Source organism: Diplotaxodon limnothrissa, linkage group LG6, assembly GCF_057381915.1.
Source record: "Diplotaxodon limnothrissa isolate DT_005_m linkage group LG6, D_limnothrissa_male_GT1.1, whole genome shotgun sequence".
Lineage (NCBI taxonomy): Eukaryota > Metazoa > Chordata > Actinopteri > Cichliformes > Cichlidae > Diplotaxodon > Diplotaxodon limnothrissa.
In genome coordinates, this window is record NC_140601.1 from 27,624,869 (window position 1) to 27,642,272 (window position 17,404).

Sequence of the window (17,404 nt, forward strand, 5' to 3'; positions counted from 1 at the left end):
ATGCCTCAGGCTTGTATGAACTTTGAGCCTAACAGAAGGGGAACCTATCACAACAGCCGTAAAACCAATGATCTGATCAACAACACAGGTTTGGTTAATGGAGCAGTTGTTTACAATGGATGCTCAGCTTCTGCCAGCAGAATCAGTAGGAGCACACCAGCTGGCACACAGCATGGTCCTAAACCCACATACAGGATTAACGATTATTTTAACTATGGCTACAAAGGCAAGAGTACAAAAGCAGCACCCTCAGGGACCCTCAAGAAACAAGGATGCAAAATTCCAGCTCTGTGTGATGCCCCAGCATCTGATGGAAACGGCAGTGAAGATCTCCTGAGTGGTAACTCAGCCAAAGTTAGTGCTCCACCCAGTAACATTGACCAAAAGGTACCAGATCCCAGCCTATCGGCGTCAGGGAAGAAGAAAAGGTGGAGGAGATCGAGACACAAGAAGAGGTGCATCACTTATCTTAATCTTAAAGTTCTCAAGTCCAGCCTATATATACCTATATGTGTTGATTCTACTTAAAATCAACACGTTTTTTTAATGGTTTTGCAGTGGACCATTAATAACAGCCCTAGAGTAGCAAGATTTACTACTGCAGAGGCCCTGAGACAGATAAGTAATACGTAATGCTCAGCTGATGGAGATGAGTCAAGTTTACTCCCTTCTGCATAAAAACAAATACAAACATTTGTGAAAGAATGGGTTGTTCTAAAGACCTCATTAAATCTGAGTGGGGTACTGTAATAGGATGCCACTTTTGTAATAAATCAGTTAAGTTTGTAAAGTTCTTCCCTCATAAATTACGAACCATTGCAACTCAGCCCTGAAGTACAGAACAAGGTGCATAAAAGTCAACTGTAAAGTTTGATGGAGGAGGGATAATGCTATGGGGTTGTTTTTTAGGGTTAGCCAGGGTCCTTTACTTCAAGCAAGGGGGGTTCTCAATTCTATGCTTCCAGATTTATGGGAACAGCCTAGGGAATGCCATTCCAGTGGGACTGTGCACAGAGCGAGGGGGATTCAGATGTGTCCATAGATTGAATATGTGAAATTATAAAAGCTCCTGTAGTGCAGACAATTTCACACTATAATTTTGTATTGGAAACAGTCATTAAAAGTATTCCTGTACAAAAATTATACTCATGAAGTAGAAGAATAAATGCTTTCAGTCCCAACTTGAGTGAAGTTTCAGATGAGACGACAGAAAATTGAATGCTTTAGTTATTATTTTAGATAACTGCTTATCTTGCTGTGAGTAACATGTGAGAGTGATATCAATATTCTTGTGCATATCTGTCTCTTAAATCTCCAGCCAGCACAGTATGAACACTAAAAACATAATAGTTAGGCTCAAATCTGTCTGTAGATTTACACACAGAGACTTAAGGGATATCATTGTGTCCAGGTAAAAAGCATAAATCATTGTGAATCCATTTCACTTGTTTCGGTGCAAATTAAAGTGATAACAGATGCATCGGAGCGACATAAACATGTACATGAGCAGCCCGCTGGAGGTTAATTCTTTGCACAAAGGAGCAGATAACCGTCCTGCTGCCCTTCTATCACCCTGACCAGCTGCTCTTGTATAAACAGCCCATCTTCCCATAACCCTTTAATGCTTGAGACTGAGTGGAGAGATGCATCAAAGCTTCTTCTGGATGTGAAGAATGAGTTGTGCATATTGTACTGAATTATTATATTCAGTGAAAACGTATGGGAATGGTAAATTATTTTTTTCATCTCATTCACATAATGACAGCAAGAATTAAAGCATAAAAATACTCTATAATACTCATAAATATAACTTTATTTGTATAGCATTTTTTTTAAAGCACACAGTTACAGTAATTCCAACATTAATGGTTTTGTGCACACATCAGATGTAAACTGTGGCGAAAAATACTGCCACTAACAACCAGAAATGTATTTCAAATATGTAATTAATTTCCCTTCCCTCTGATTATGGAACACTTTAATTCAGCGGTCCCCAACCCTCGGACCGGTACCGGGCCGCGAGAGTTGAGGCTCAGGTGTGAAATGTATAGTTTTCAGGGTTTTTATCGGTTTTCAGCGTTATTTCGTTATCGTTTTTATCGTTTACTCAGTTTTCCTTGGTCTTTTCGCATGTGTTATGAATAAATTTTCTTTTTTTCGGTACCGGTACTAGTTTTAGTTTGTTGTATTTATCCGCGACACCTTAAAGGCCGGTCCGTGAAAATATTGTCGGGCATAAACCGGTCCGTGGCGCAAAAAAGGTTGGGGACCGCTGCTTTAATTAACATGAGCCCTCTTGCAGAGACAAAGAAGTCGTCTACCCGGAAATTCTTTCACCCGCACCCATAAAAGCGGAGGAAGACTGGGGAAAAGAGATCCAGGAGGGCACGCGCTCTGACTGGAAAAACATGTGTTTTGGGGTCAGACCTTATGGTAAAGAAAAAAACATTTTCATGACATCTACTCTCTTTACAGTACTGAATTTAAATGTCTTAGTTATTATATACATGCATATGTAATAAGTTATAAATTTATGTTTCTGTAAGGTTGATTACTGAATATATCTTCACCACTGAGGTCAAACAAGGAAATTTTAAAGTTTACCTGATGTGTATTAATAGTAGTAGTAGTCATTACCTTTTCTGTCATAAAGGAAAACTGCTGAAACCAAAGTCCTTAGAGAAGCGAGTCTTGCCACACAGAGCCACTTTGAAATGGCTCATTGCAGTTATAAAGTGTTATCTACATTTCCTTTCATTTAAATGGTCAAATGTGCATAAAAGTGCCAGGATATATACTAAATTAAAAATGAATATTAGAAACAGCAAGTTTCAGTCCTTCAGCATCCTGTTTTCATTGAAGCTGATGTAGGTGTCAGTACTACTTTTAGGATTCAGGCCATGACGTGTGTTGCTGCCTGTTTCAGGTCCAGAAGACGTCCTCCGTTTTGCTTTGCAGGACCTGACACTGAAGCAAAGGGACACAGCGGCCCTGCCCGTGTCAGCCAGTTACACACCAGCGGTGCACCACCCGCACCCCCTGATATGGTCCCGTCACATCATTCCCACTGAGCCAGACCAATTCGCAGACGCTGACTAGTAAGCTGGGCGTATGCCTATATGTTAGAATAATGGTTGATATGAGAATTAACAACATCTGTTTCTAAAATATTTGTTTCATTCTCATTTGGTTTAGTGGAAAACATTAAATTTAACTTTATTGGTAAAAGATTGTGCGGTGGAGTCTAGGTTACCATCTGGTTGTTTTTTATTGTAGGTTCTATTTTATATTTAAAATTCAGGTTTTATATTTGTTTTATATTACAACAAAATACTTTGGATTTTGTGATCTTAAAGGTTGGTTTTATTACAACTACTACTTTTAGTTTCATTGCTGCAGTTAGTGCTGTTTCTCACACAGGTCATGCATTTCCTGTTTCGTTTTCATCTTATATTTCCATTCTTTTTCTTGTCTGTGCTAAAAGAGCAAAATACTAGTTTTAACTGTTTCTTTGTGTTTTAAAATGCCTGAAGTTAATACCATGTTGTTATGAGTTGCTCATTTGAGCTGAAAGATCTGTTTAATCTGTTTATAAACACCCCCTGTTCACAGCAAGTACATGAAGTAACTATTTTATTTTGACACTCATGGAATAGTCGATTTAACCAAGAAAGTATGGTTTGATTATGTAATAAGAACGTGATTTTCTGGTTGTTCATATCATTTTTATTACCATAATAAATCACATTTTCTTCTAACTTGTGCTTAAACCCTGCATTTTTTCATCGCCACTGTCAAAAAATGTTATTAAACAAGAAGGCCCACCTTCTTTTCACCATTTAACCACAAACAAATGGATTTGAAACCTTACCATCTGTTGCTACTTAACGGCTCTTTAGAAGCAATAATGGCTTCTGGCCACTAGATGGCAGAGTGGATATAAGATTTTGCATTCTGCTAGTTATTTCCATACACCTCAGGGAGTTCAATGGGTTCATTCCCAAGGACTTGAGAGACAGAGGCATTTACTTGCATAGTGCTCAGCCCATTTCTCCCTGGTGTTGAATTCAGAATGCAATAAGACACTGAGCTGATTAATGCCATTTAGTTGTACTAAATATGTTTACAGATATTTTTATAATCAAATGGGTCCATTTAAAATGTTTTAATATGAAGTAGCAATTAGTAACAAGTAACAATTTTCATAATGCTTTTTTTCTTTAAACACAATAGTAGATCTGAAATGAATCAATCAAAACCTGTTCAAGTGCAGATTTTCAGCTCTAATTCAAGCAGCTGAACAGAAATACTGCCTCAGGTGTTGAGGAATTACCACCATCTATACCCCGTCCCCTATTTTCGGGGACTCAAATGTATTTAGACAAATTAACTTAACAAATATTTTAGATTTCTTTGTTGAGGATCCTTCACAAGCAGTGACTGCCTGAAATTTGGAATTCATAAACATGACCAAGTAATAGGTTTCCTCCTTTGTGATCCTTTGCCAAACCTATACTGAGGCTGTCTTCAGTGTTTGTTTGAAGGATTTTAGGCCATTATGTTTGCTTTAAGCGAGTGGAATGCTGTTCTGTCAGGTTCAGATCAGACCAAATAACAGGTTTCCTCCTTTGTGATGCTTTGCCAGACCTATACAGTGACTGTGTTCAGATGTTGTTTGAGGAGCTTTAGGCTCTTTATGTTTCCACTCAAAGCATTCTGTCAGGGACAGATCAGGTAATTGATTGCAGAATAATCCACTTCCTGAAGTTTAAAATGTCCTGGGTTGTTTTCACTGTATATTTAGTTTCATTGTACATTGTCTGTCTAGTAAACTTTGCTACATTTGTCTGAATTTTACCAGCAGTTATATCCCTAAACACAGAATTCATCCTGTGTCTTCTGTGTTTTAGTGACCCAGTGAAAGGCATACATGACCATGCATCACACTGCCTCTAGTGTGTGTTACAGAGTATGTGTCAGATCATGAGCTGTTAAAAGCATACTCCATACTTTACTCTGGTACGGGCAGATCTTAGCTTCCTCTCTTACAGATATTGTTGGATAAATGGCCTTTCATTTTTTGGTTGTTTGTTCTGCAAAATTGCAGATCTGGCATTGCTGTTCAAAAACCCGAGGAGTGGTTTAAATCTTGTAGTGTTTGAAGCCTTCCCTTTATCTCTTTGTGTTATGTTGTTCAGCAGAGGATGAAACTTGTGAATTTTTTTTTCCCATGGAAAGGATCCTGTGATCATCCTCATTGTTGTCTTCCATAAACAATCAGACTTTATTATGTTGCGATGTGCGAAGCTCATGTGAGCTCTTAATTTTTGTACCTGAATTATTTCTATTGTTTCTCCACATTTTCTCCATTATCTTTTTGGTGGTTTTGAGTTCTTTTGTTTGTTTGTTTTTCTTGTTTTTTTTTTTAAATTCTGAGGATGGCTATTCGACTTGCCTTTTACCTGCCTAATTGATTAAAAAATACAATTAAAATCTCCTTGCCTGTTGATAAACAGCTTTTGAATAAATAGTCCATTACATTTGACCACTTAAAATAGAACACTAATAAAGTAAATATTAAAAAAATATAATAACAATCTTTTTTAACCCCTTGAATTAAAGCTCAAATTCCATAGTTCAATAACATCATGCCAAGTTCTGCCGAAACATTTCAATACTTTACACCATGTTATTGCTGACGGAGACTGACCAGTCATTGAGCACAACCTAAATACCAATGAAATGGTCATAAAAGTTTCAGACAGTGTCGAAAATGGGAGAAAGGTGGCCTCAAGTTCTTCAAAATATAGAGATGATTCAGTCTGGATGTGTCACTGTTTCAAAGGTTATTGTGTTCCATGTCTCAACAGAACGGAAAAATTTGCACGTTGTCTCCGTGTCTGTGTAGGTCTACTGGGGACTGTTTGTTTGCTACCTAGGGTTTGTGGCATAGGTTAGATTATTTACTTTAAATTATTTAGTTTTATCATAGATATTTTTAGTTTTAGGTTTTTTTTTGTTTTTATTATAGATATATTATTTATTTTATTTTGTAAATCTGTGAGCTAATGCAGATGTTTTTCTCACCGCGTCCCTATGATGGCCTCATAATAGCCCTAGAAACTGCTCGAATAGCTTGTAGCCTGCACACACCTGAACAGGATTAAGCGATACAAATTGGATGGATGATTTCCTGATTGTTCATTTTAATCTGTGCTTGTCTCCATCTGTTTGAAGCATTCGTTTCCAGGAAGCTGACCCATTCTGAAAGTCATTTTTAATTTACTGTAGCGATCATCACTCTTTGTAAACTTGGCTAACCCTACAGTGAAAATCCCCTGCGAAGCAGAATTCACATATGTTATTTGTTTGATCATAGACAGTTGATAAACACTTGTGGTCACGAATAGCTGCCTTCTGCAAAAAGAATCCAAAAATCCCAAAACGAACTTGGTGTCACTTTGACAAGATGCTCCTTTTGACATGAAATATGTCACTTTCACTGACTTTACATATGATCTTCTTTTCTAAAAATGTGTTTCTACATTCAAAGTCAACCTAAACGTGCTGGGTCTGTACCCAAAGACATCTGTTACTCATAGTCGTGGTGCTCACTTTTAGCTCTGAGGTGCTGCTTCACATTTGTAACCACCATTTGGCTTTCAAGGGATTTCCCTGAATGCTGAAGTAAGCTGTAATAGTTTTGCATTACCATTTTGAGGGGGTGGCGATGGGAGCTCTAATGTTAAGAAATGGCATGTTTGATAACATGTTGTAATCTCTATGAGGGATTAATACATCTATATGTCCCAGTGGACCCTTTACCACATCCTGTATTTGGACAAATAAGTAGATACAAAGAACCAGCCCTGCCCTGCTTGCCCTCCTACGTCCTCATTGTTGTTCATAATTCATCTGTTTTCATTGTTTTCCTTCCTAGAGTTCATCTTTCAATTGAAACAAATTAGATTGACGTTCAAACACTGCACTCGCAGTTCACTGGCCAGCTCACGATATGGGATAATGATGAATTCTTGCCAGATATCCTCTAATTGTTGTAAAAATGTTCTCATGCTGACATGACTCTGGGAAATCAGCCTGAGGTCTTAACAGCTACATTTCTCATATGTGAATCACCCCCCAGTTATTTCATCTGGATCCGGTGTGACCAGTAATTTAGCATTCATCGTCTTTATTGATCTGGCAACATAATGGTTTGTTAGGATGGCACATGAAGAGACCCAGGAGGAGACAGGAAGCAAGAATGTGGTCAGTTCAATCCCCTGCAGCTAACTAAAGCAAACACACTGCGGTAGTGGATGGATGTTTGTCACAGTACTGACCATAATACTAAGTCAGGGGTCTGACTTTGATAACCTTGTGTATTTATATTTTTCAGTTATTTACTATATGGTCTTCCCAATGTAATTATAATCAATCAAAGAAATAAAAGAAAAATATTTTCATAAAAAAAAAAAAAAACTAAATTATATCATAAGATGGCTATAGACATATCATCATAATAATAACATATAATAATTTGATTATAAATTCTCAAAAGTACATTTATTCCTTGTTCCTTCTCATAAAAGTTTTATATGCTGTCTTTTTTGTTTTCATATACCAATAATCAGATATAATCTGCCTCTTTAACTGATGTTCAGAGTTAAATGTCTTAAACTAGTATTTCAGCTGAATACAAAGGAGCATTCAGATTTCATCAAATACATGTGTACACATTTTAGTCTTCTAGTACAAAACCTTGCACACATTATGTAGAGCTCACTTATCTAAGGAATGTTTGAATACGGAAGTTGATTTTTTTTGTTTTTTTTAAATAGTCACTTACATACAGATGTGTTCCTGTTTGTAAGTAACATTTTCGTGTGTGTGTCTGAAACATGCTGGTTTTGGCTAACGGACATTATTTATTTGCACATCATCTAACCTAATTGTACTCAATTATTGTCCATGTTAATGCAAGCATCCAGCACATTAGCAACATCTGTAAATGACAGAAAATAAGGAAGAGCATATTGAATCAATTTAAGCAACAAATCTGCCAGTCAAAAATATTCATGGATGTACTAATGTTTGTTAATTTAGGCTTTTTCTGCAGGATGAAAATGGAGTATCAATATTTTACAGTATATTGCATTGTATTTGTGAGGTACCTTCCTAGACAGAGGTACTTTTAACTAAGAAATGGAACCAAATATTAAATGTGCAGCATTTTATAACAACATTAGAATAAGTTTTTCAGCTTGCACATCTTTCTTCCTAATCCAAATATTGTTGTTCCACCAGCTGACACAAATTATTCTGTTCCCGTATATATGGTCCCATGTAAACAATCTGTACTATTTGTTCTATCAATAGGATGCAGACCCGCCTTCCTCTACCTCTAAATTACCTCCCGCCATGCATGATAAATTGTACAGCCAGTTCAGAAAGGCATCTAACGCTGTATTCTTCCTTTGTGACTCACCTCCAGTCATTGCTTTTTCATCTCGCTTCAGTGTGTCCGGTCATTTTCTGTGCCTTCTCTTGAGTGATCTTGTAATGATGTGTTGGCAAGTAGAGAACGATGCAGTACCGCCAGAACTAACCACTACAAAAACATAAATCGGCAGTTTTCGGGGTGCAGAGATTCCAGTAAATTTGAACAGATACTAGCAGTCAACTAGTTAAAATTGCTTAAAGATGGAAATTTCAAGACCTGTTGGAAAAATATCCTCAGTTACTTGTGATCTGTGCCAGTTTAATTTAATTTGGGATTTTTATTATTTTGGCAGGATTAAATATAATGACTTGTTGGCATTTTTAAACCTCAACTTTAAGGAAATGGTGGATGGCTTTTATGGCTTGTTTTTGACTGTGAGAATGAGAAGACTCTGAGTTTCCCTGTTGTTAGTTTCTGCAAAGCCACTTGTATCGCTCCCAAAGAAGAAGGCTCATAATTTCCTGTCATTGTGACTTGACCCAGTAGGAAGACAGCCAGAGTGCAGAGATCTGGGTGACAGACCATCAAGAAAAAAACCCACACACAGCCTGTGGAAATAGCTGGCAGTAGTGACTGTAAAGGTTGCAATAGCCTGATGACAAAGCACTCTGTTTCTTAACTTTGTGATGAAATAAAAAGGTTCTGCAATGCTCCAGGCAGTCCTTCCAACTAGGTGAGCTTATTACACACTAAATAATTTCAAAGCTTTAACTCTGAGCAAGGTTATTGATGTTTATATTTCAGAACACGGGCTCTGCAATTAAAGTCTTAGCATGTTAATGTTTATTTTTTGGTGGATTGCTCTGAAAGGAGCCATTGCCACATCTGGTGAGCAGAGGAAAGGCTAATGAATTTTGCTGAGTCAGAGTGATTGGAATTTGCATGGACTGAAATCTTCACCATATGGTGAAACTGGAGCACCGCACAAGTGCTGCAAGCCTGCGTCTGGTAAAATCACTTCCTGAGTGTGAAAGTAATGCTTTTGTAGTCCATTCTTGCGGTAACATGATGACTTTTATTGGAGTACAGTTGAGGAAATACGTATGTTTTAACATTAATCCCTCCTGACATGAATTAAGGCAGCATTTGATGGTTATGATGAGGTCCAGTTTGCTTCAGCGTTATCAAAAAAGTCTGTTTAACATCACACGGCAACACTTTTCCACAAAGAATTCGTAGGACAAAAGGAAAATTTGTCAGTGCCATTCACAAACAATATTAGCTTTGTACTTTGAAATGGTCTCTGCTTATAATACACTATTGTATTCTTGTCATGGCCTGCTCTGCTACATAGCAGTATTTAATCTTAAATTCACCGCATTGTAGTTGTTGCTTCAATAGTCACCTTATACTAAAACTGTAAAAATAAGTGAATACTGTTGTTTGAGTAACAGTCTAAGCAAACTGTGGATGAAAACGTGCACGATAATTATCTCTTCAGCAGCTAGTCGAGCTTTGCTTTCAAGGTGCTGGAAAGCTGAAGCTTTATTTAAACGCCAAATGACGCTGACCTTAATGTTCACTCCATTCCTCTGACCCTTACTACCGGTTTTAGGATGAGGTAACTGAACAGCCTGTAATTAGACTGTTATTCATCACTATGCGGGCATCAGTGATTGCCTGCAGTACCGTGCCAGGCCCAGACAGCGGCAGTGTTTGTCAGCCGTGCACCCACTGGCCCTCTGGCATGTTGGGATGCTGGGCTCGTAGTTTGGCTGGCTGCTACACACCGGCCTGTGGCGACCTGTCTGGCTACTCTGCCTACCTGTTTCTCTTCTACTTGTCTGCCTTTATCTGTCTTCTTACCTGTTTGGTAACCTCTTACTGACAGTCCGTCTTGTCTTTTTGACAGACTACTCTCTTAGCTGTCTCCATGGACATCTGCCGTCCAGTTGCAATTTTTTTGCCTTTCCTCCTGCCTGTCAGTATTGCTGCAGAGGCTGCCCAGCTGTCACTCTTTCCTCCTTGCTGCTCTTCTTTTGTCTGTCTATCTGCCCTGCCGCCTGTCTTGTCGTCTGGCTTCCCAACCGGGGGATGTCTGGAAAGGTGCTGGATAACAAGCACCCTGCAGACCGACCACTCACTAGAACAGAGGCGTGGAGGGAGGGTGAGAGAAAGAGAGGGGGTAGGAGGTGGCTGTGACAGATGAAAGGAGAGATAAATGGAGAAAAAGGAGGAGATGAGTAGGGAGGGAGCACACAGAGTTAAAGAGGGTGTGGAGAGCAATCCTGAGAGGCAGAGAATGAGCGAGCACATGAAGATAGACAAGCGTTAAGGAGGAACAGAGGTAGACGACGAAGGCAGGGTGAAGCAGATGGATAGGTGGGAAAGCAGAGCGCAGTGAGTGAAAGCAGTAGTGAGTCGAGGGATCGGGAGACAGACAGACAAGGCATGCTGCTTATTAAGAGGCTTACACACCACGGCTGTTCTGTTATTGAATTAGTGTGCGAGATGTACTGTTAGTCTGAAGAGCAGAACTGTGACTCTATGGGGATTTTACATGCACAAAAACACACATCCTAGCACTCCGTGTCTCTCACATTTTCTCTCACACTCTCTTTTACACATGCACACCCACACAGGCAGTTATCTAGTGTCAGACTCCTGTGCCTCTGCACACAGGCGTTGTGATGAGGCTTGCATCTGAATTACAGATGAGACCATCTAATGTAAAGTGCTGTAGTCAGAGACTCATTTGTATACATAACTTTGACTCTAGTTAATCCCATCAAGACACCCTGGGCCTGTCTTTCTTATATAATGCTGTGGTCAAATGCCCTGCTTAAACCCTCTGAACAAATAAACAGGGATACAGGGCATCATCTGAAGCTGTACTCTGAAATGTAAAAATTAGATATGAATCTGTGTAGGATTCAATTAATCAATAAATTTTTTTCTGTCAAGAAAATGTATTCAACAAGCAAAAATGCCCAAAAAATTCTGCTTTCCTACATTTTATAGAAATATACCTTTTTACAGAGGAAGTTTTGGACCGTCTTCAATGAAGGTCCTCAGTTTTTGTTTACTGAGGTTTCATTTACTTCAGACCATCTGGCCAAAGGACCAGTGAGCTTATGCAATAGCAGGGTGTCCATTGTCCATTCCTCCATCCATCTGTTACTACACAGTTTACAAGAATTGCTTGTCCTTAATCTTAAGTGCGTTGGACCAGTGAAATTTTCCTTGTCTGTCAATGTAAAGAAGCCCACACTGTCCTGTAGTTAAAAAAAAAAAAAAAATTAATTCACAGACATCTCTATAGTTGATAGGTTGCTCTTTTTCTCCATTTAATTATTTACCGATTGCTTAATTACTTTGGTGTAGTCTCAATGGCCATGGGGGAAGTCTTTATCAGTAGAAAAAGTTGAAAACCTTACAGCTAAAACTCCAACAGTGGGGCAGATTAGAGCCTTGCTGGGCCTATTCTGTCAACTTTGTCTTATGTTCGACCCTCCTGTCTTACAATAACCTGCAAATTGCGTTAAGTCTTGACCCAGATGAACTACTGCTTCATTGACATTCTGGTTGTTTATCAAAAAAACCCCACCTTTTTTTTTGGTTATTTTGTTTTTTGGCAGATAAATGACTACCGCCCAGCAGCACTCACCCCCATCATCACAAAGTACTTAGAGCAGCTGGTCCTAGCACACTTCAAATCCTGTCTCCCCCCCACCCTGGACCCCCACCAATTCGCATACCACCAGAACAGGAGCACAGAGGATGCAGTCTCCATCGCACTGCACTCTGTCCTCTCACACCTGGACAACAACAACACCTAAGTCAGAATGCTGTTTATAGACTTCAGTTCAGCATTCAATACAATCCACCCCTCACAACTCATCAGGAAACTGACAGACCTGGCCATCAGTTCCCTCATATGCAAATGGTTACTGGACTTCCTGACCAACCGCCCCCAACATGTCCGGCTGGATAACCGCTGCTCATCTACAATCACAATGAACACTGGTGTACCACAAGGCTGTGTGATGAGCCCTTTCCTCTACTCCCTCTTCACCCACGAATGCAGACCTGCTGATGGTTCCAACACCATCATTACATTTCCAGCTTCAAGTTCCTGGAAGTTCACATCTCCGGGGATCTCATCTGGACGACCAACTGCTCCAAGCTGGTCAAGAAGGCTCACCAGCGCCTCTTCTTCTTGAGGACTCTGAGGAAGAACCACCTGTCCTCAGACATCCTGGTGAACTTCTATCGCTGCACCATCGAGAGCATTCTGACCAACTGTATAACAGTCTGTATGGGAACTGCTCTGCCTCGGACCGGAAGGCGTTGCAGAGGGTTGTGAAAACTGCCCAACGCATTGCCGGAGCACCACTTCCTGCCATAAAGGACATCTACAGGAAGCGGTGTCTGAAAAGGGCTGGGAAAATCATCAAAGACCCCAGTCACCCATCACATGGACTCTTCACCCTCCTGCCCTCTGGGAGGCGCTACAGGAGCCTCCGGACTAAGACCACCAGGTACCGGAACAGCTTCTTCCCCACAGCTGTCAGACTCCTGAACTCTGCTTCCTGACATCTGACCCACACACACCCACAGCCACCTACACACACAATGGACAACTGTACCCTCATACACACAATAATAACATGGACTGAACAACCACTCTCAACCACTAGCACTTTATATAGCCTCTGTAGAAATTATCCACATATCTCACTTACCTTAACTGCACTACTGTATAATTCTGTGTAAATAATCATTCTGTACAATACGATAATTTTTAAATCTACAACTGTTTATAACCTGCATAGTTCACATTTCTGTATAGCTGTATATCTCATATTTCTGTATAGTTTTTCATATTTATATCCTGTACATAGCTTGTACTCACTACAGCCTGTACATACTTATAGTTATAGCATATTCATAACATACTTCATACCGTGTACATTATAACATACCATAATAGACCCATTTCTGTAATATACTCACATATCTATATTATTGCTAATATATATTTGTAATATATCTATATCATGGCTAAAGCACTTCTGGATGGATGCAAACTGCATTTCGTTGCCTTGTACCTGTGACATGTGCAATGACAATAAAGTTGAATTCTATTCTATTCTATAAATTACTATTTAAAAAATAAAGTAGAGATGAGACAATTCAATTCAATTTTATTTATACAGCACCAAATCACAACAACTGTCGCCTCAAGGTGCTTTGTACAGTACAATAGATCCTACAATAGTACATACAGAGAAAAACCCAACAATCATATGACCCCCTATGTGCAAGCACTTTGGCAAAACTGGGAAGGAAAAACTCCCTTTTAACAGGAAGAAACCTCCGGCAGAACCAGGCTCAGGGAGGGGCGGCCATCTGCTGCGACCGGTTGGGGTGAAGGAAGATAGGATAAAACGAGTAGGAGGAGCAGGATTTTGGATGCAACCCAATTCTGGATTTAACAGGGAGCTGATGAAGAGAAGCCAATATAGGAGAAATACGCTCTCTCTTTCTAGTCCCTGTCAGTACTCTTGCTGTAGCATTTTGGATTAACTGAAGGCTTTTCAGGGAGTTTTTAGGACATCCTGATAATTACAGTAGTCCAGCCTAGAAGTAATAAATAATACATGAATACATGTATATGTACTAGTATTTCAGCATCACTCTGGGACAGGATGCTTCTAATTTTAGAGAGATTGCGCAGTGGAAGAAAGCAGTTCTACATATTTGCTTAATATGTGCATTGAAGGACATATCCAGGTCAAAAATGACTCCAAGGTTCCTCACCGCGTTACTGGAGGCCAAGGTAATGCCATCCAGAGTAAGAATCTGATTAGATACCATATTTCTAAGATTTTCAGGGCCGAGTACAATAACCTCAGTTTTATCTGAATTAAGAAGCAGAAAGTTAGCGGCCATCCAGGTCTTTATGTCTTTAAGACATTCCTGCAGTTTAACTATTTGGTGTGTGTTATCTGGCTTCATGGATAGATAGAGATGGGTGTCATCTGCATAGCAGTGAAAATGTATACTATGTCTTCTAATGATACTGCCTAAGGGAAGCATGTATAATGTAAACAAAATTGGTCCTAGCACTGAACCCTGTGGAACTCCATAATTAACTTCAGCATGTGAAGAAGACTCCATTTACAAACTGGACAAATTGGACTCTATTAGATGGATATGATACAAACCACTGCAGCACAGTACCTGTAATGCACACAGCATGCTCTAATCGTTCTAATAGAATATTATGGTCAACAGTATCAAACGCTGCACTGAGGTGTTTCAGGACAAGCACAGAGATGAGTCCACTGTCAGAGGCCATAAGAAGATCATTTGTAACCTTCACTAAAGCTGCGTCTGTGCTGTGATGAGCTCTGAAACCTGACTGAAACTCTTAAAAATAAAATTTCATTTGTGAAGAAACACCCTTCAACCATCTTATGAGTGTTAATGTTAAATACTTTGTCCACTAGAAAGCACTCTACAACTTTCGTGTTGGCAGCGTATTTGGAATGCCACAAACATGAAAACGTGATCCAAAACAGATTTTGCCAGAACATAAACGAGTAATCCACGACAACAGAAAAATTATTATTTTTAGACTTTCAGAGCACACAAAAAATGTGTGGCATATGTTTTTATCTTTTGTGATTTTAAAAATACAGATCCACTGATACAGAAGCTTTTTACTTCACCAAATATCGGTGTTGGCCTTTAAAATTCTATATCGGTCAGGCTTTGCTTATGATTAAGGAAAAGAGGTTAGCTGCGGGTCACTGACCGGTCTTTTGGATCAGTTGCACAATGACTGCCAGCAATTTTCCTCTACTAGTCAGGGATTACTCATTTCTCGTGAGTTGCTGGCTGTTGCTTGGTGGTCACCAGCTGATGTCTAGACCTGTGGGACTGGGCCCTAAGCTAGTAATTTCATGATGTTTCATGAGTCTTTTATATGAGTGTACAGTAGATGTAGGTAAAAAAACAGGTGGTTTTTTTCATTGAAATTTCTCACAGATATTTAAACTGAACTCCCTCTGCCTTTCAGTGGAGTGATCACTCAAAGTCTTAGCCTACATGCTATTTTGCTGAGCTTGTAATTTTATGTGTGTGCGTGCATCGACGAGTGAACTGGAAAGGAGGGGAGCAGCAGGGGGATTTTGTATCACCGTCTACGTGTCTTTGATCATCAGGGAAGAACCCAAAGTCTTCATTTTCTACATTGCTCTGTGAAGCAGTAAGAGGAGTTGCAACTAGCTAGCTTGCACCTCCCACACCCATTTCTACAATACACAGACTCTGTGCATCATACATCACACAGGAATCTGCCCTTTTAAAGATGAATTACATCCACTTTCCTGTCTCTGCCTCTCCCTTCTTCTAATGCACACAGGAACAGGCTAATACATGATCAGGGCCAAGGTTCTTCAACTTTTCTGCCATCCATTCAGAAAAATAACCCCTTTTTTTTTTTTTTTTTTTGTTCCACCAATCTTACTCCCTCGTCTGTCTCAGGCCATGTGTTCTCTTTCCATGCCTTTTGTAGCTGTGGTCATTGGAGCCATCTTTGCAGCTGTATCTACAGTCATAACCAACTTTCCGAAGGGGAAGGCCCATCAGACAGCACATAACAAAGGAATGTGACCTCACTGTCACAGCTGATAGAGTTATCTGTGGCCTTGTGTGTTGCAGTGGCTGGTGGTGAATTTCAGCTGTTTGCGACTTGATTAGATTTCAGGTAGTCTTTCAATACAAGCTTGGTATACTGTGGAGGTTCTCACATTGAGTGATCCCTCCCCATGACCTACAGTGTAATATATTTCTTTACTCTTGGGCTAAAGTCAAATACTGTGTGGCAGTGTCATGATGGCTACAAAAATGCTTTTATTTGGATATGAGAGGCCACATCCTTCATTTGTACAGGAGCTACAGGATTCCTTTGAAGTTTTAAGAAGTATTAAAGTTTATTTCTTTAGAAAGAACAAAACTAAAATTGAGTATAACATTAGTGCAGACAGGCTGTAAATTCAGTCACAGTCCCTTAAAATCAACTATCTCAGTGCCAGGTGATGGATCAGCTGATGCCCTTCTATTGGCATTTGGCAAATATCATGCAGTGCACACTATTTAACATGCTTCAGCCTGCTGGCAATTGTTCTCTATCTGCAAGCTGCTTTGAGGCCCACCTCCACCCCAGCTCCTCCTCTCTTTGCTATCGGATGATTTGCTATCTGAATTCTTTGCTGGGGTCTTGCTGCTGTGCTCTCTGCCTCTGCCAATCCATGTATCCACATGAAAGTATGGAAAGGTGTGAGAGACTCCTCAAATATAAATGACTGCAAATGGAAATTAATCATGTTTTTTGTCTTTAGTGGCCCAACTGAAGCGAATCAATTGTCTTAAATTGTCACAGGCTGGGTCTCCGACCCAGCACTTTGAGCTTTCTTTGTATTGTTCTCATTTTTTGAGATGTTGTTAGTTTTGTGGTATTTCCTATTTGCCTTTAGTTTAGGCAGTTATTGTTCCTGGGTTTTCTGTTTGAGTTCTTGCATTATTCATCACGTATTTGGTATGTTAAGTTTGTATTGTCATGTCTAGTTTTAGTGTTTCCTGTTTTATTCTGACAGTGTCATGTGTTCTTTGGTCATTGTATTTAGTTTCACTCCTCCTGGTCCTGTCATTAGATTCATGTCAGTCAGCTGTTTCCTCATGTGTCGCCACTTCCCCTGATCACCTCATGTCTGTATTTAAGCCTTTTGTTTTCTTCATGCCATTGTCAGTTCGTCTGTTTATTCTCACCAGAGTCATAGTCATAGCCTGTTTATTTTTCCACCTCGGTCATAGTTATAGTTTTTGGTCTTAGTACCTTTAGTGTTTTGTTTCTTAGTGTTTTGTCAGTTCAGTGTTTTGTTTCTTAGTGTT

General features: G+C 39.5%; 1 protein-coding gene across 1 annotated transcript; it reads left to right on the forward strand.

Moving 5' to 3' along the window:
* Positions 1-3,099, forward strand: LOC146630735 (uncharacterized). The gene is made up of 3 exons (XM_085356069.1): positions 1-455; positions 2,303-2,433; positions 2,927-3,099. The coding sequence occupies exons 1-3, from the start codon at positions 1-3 to the stop codon at positions 3,097-3,099; spliced, it is 759 nt and encodes a 252-aa protein (XP_085212195.1).
* The last annotated feature ends 14,305 nt before the right edge of the window (positions 3,100-17,404 follow it).

What these genes read in the sequence shown, in the direction of transcription:
- LOC146630735 (XM_085356069.1), top strand. Translation starts at nt 1, where the DNA reads ATGCCTCAGGCTTGTATGAACTTTGAGCCTAACAGAAGGGGAACCTAT. An exon ending in AGATCGAGACACAAGAAGAG is followed by an intron (nt 456 to 2,302) that starts GTGCATCACTTA and finishes GCCCTCTTGCAG; the next exon opens with AGACAAAGAAGTCGTCTACC. An exon ending in TTTTGGGGTCAGACCTTATG is followed by an intron (nt 2,434 to 2,926) that starts GTAAAGAAAAAA and finishes TGCCTGTTTCAG; the next exon opens with GTCCAGAAGACGTCCTCCGT.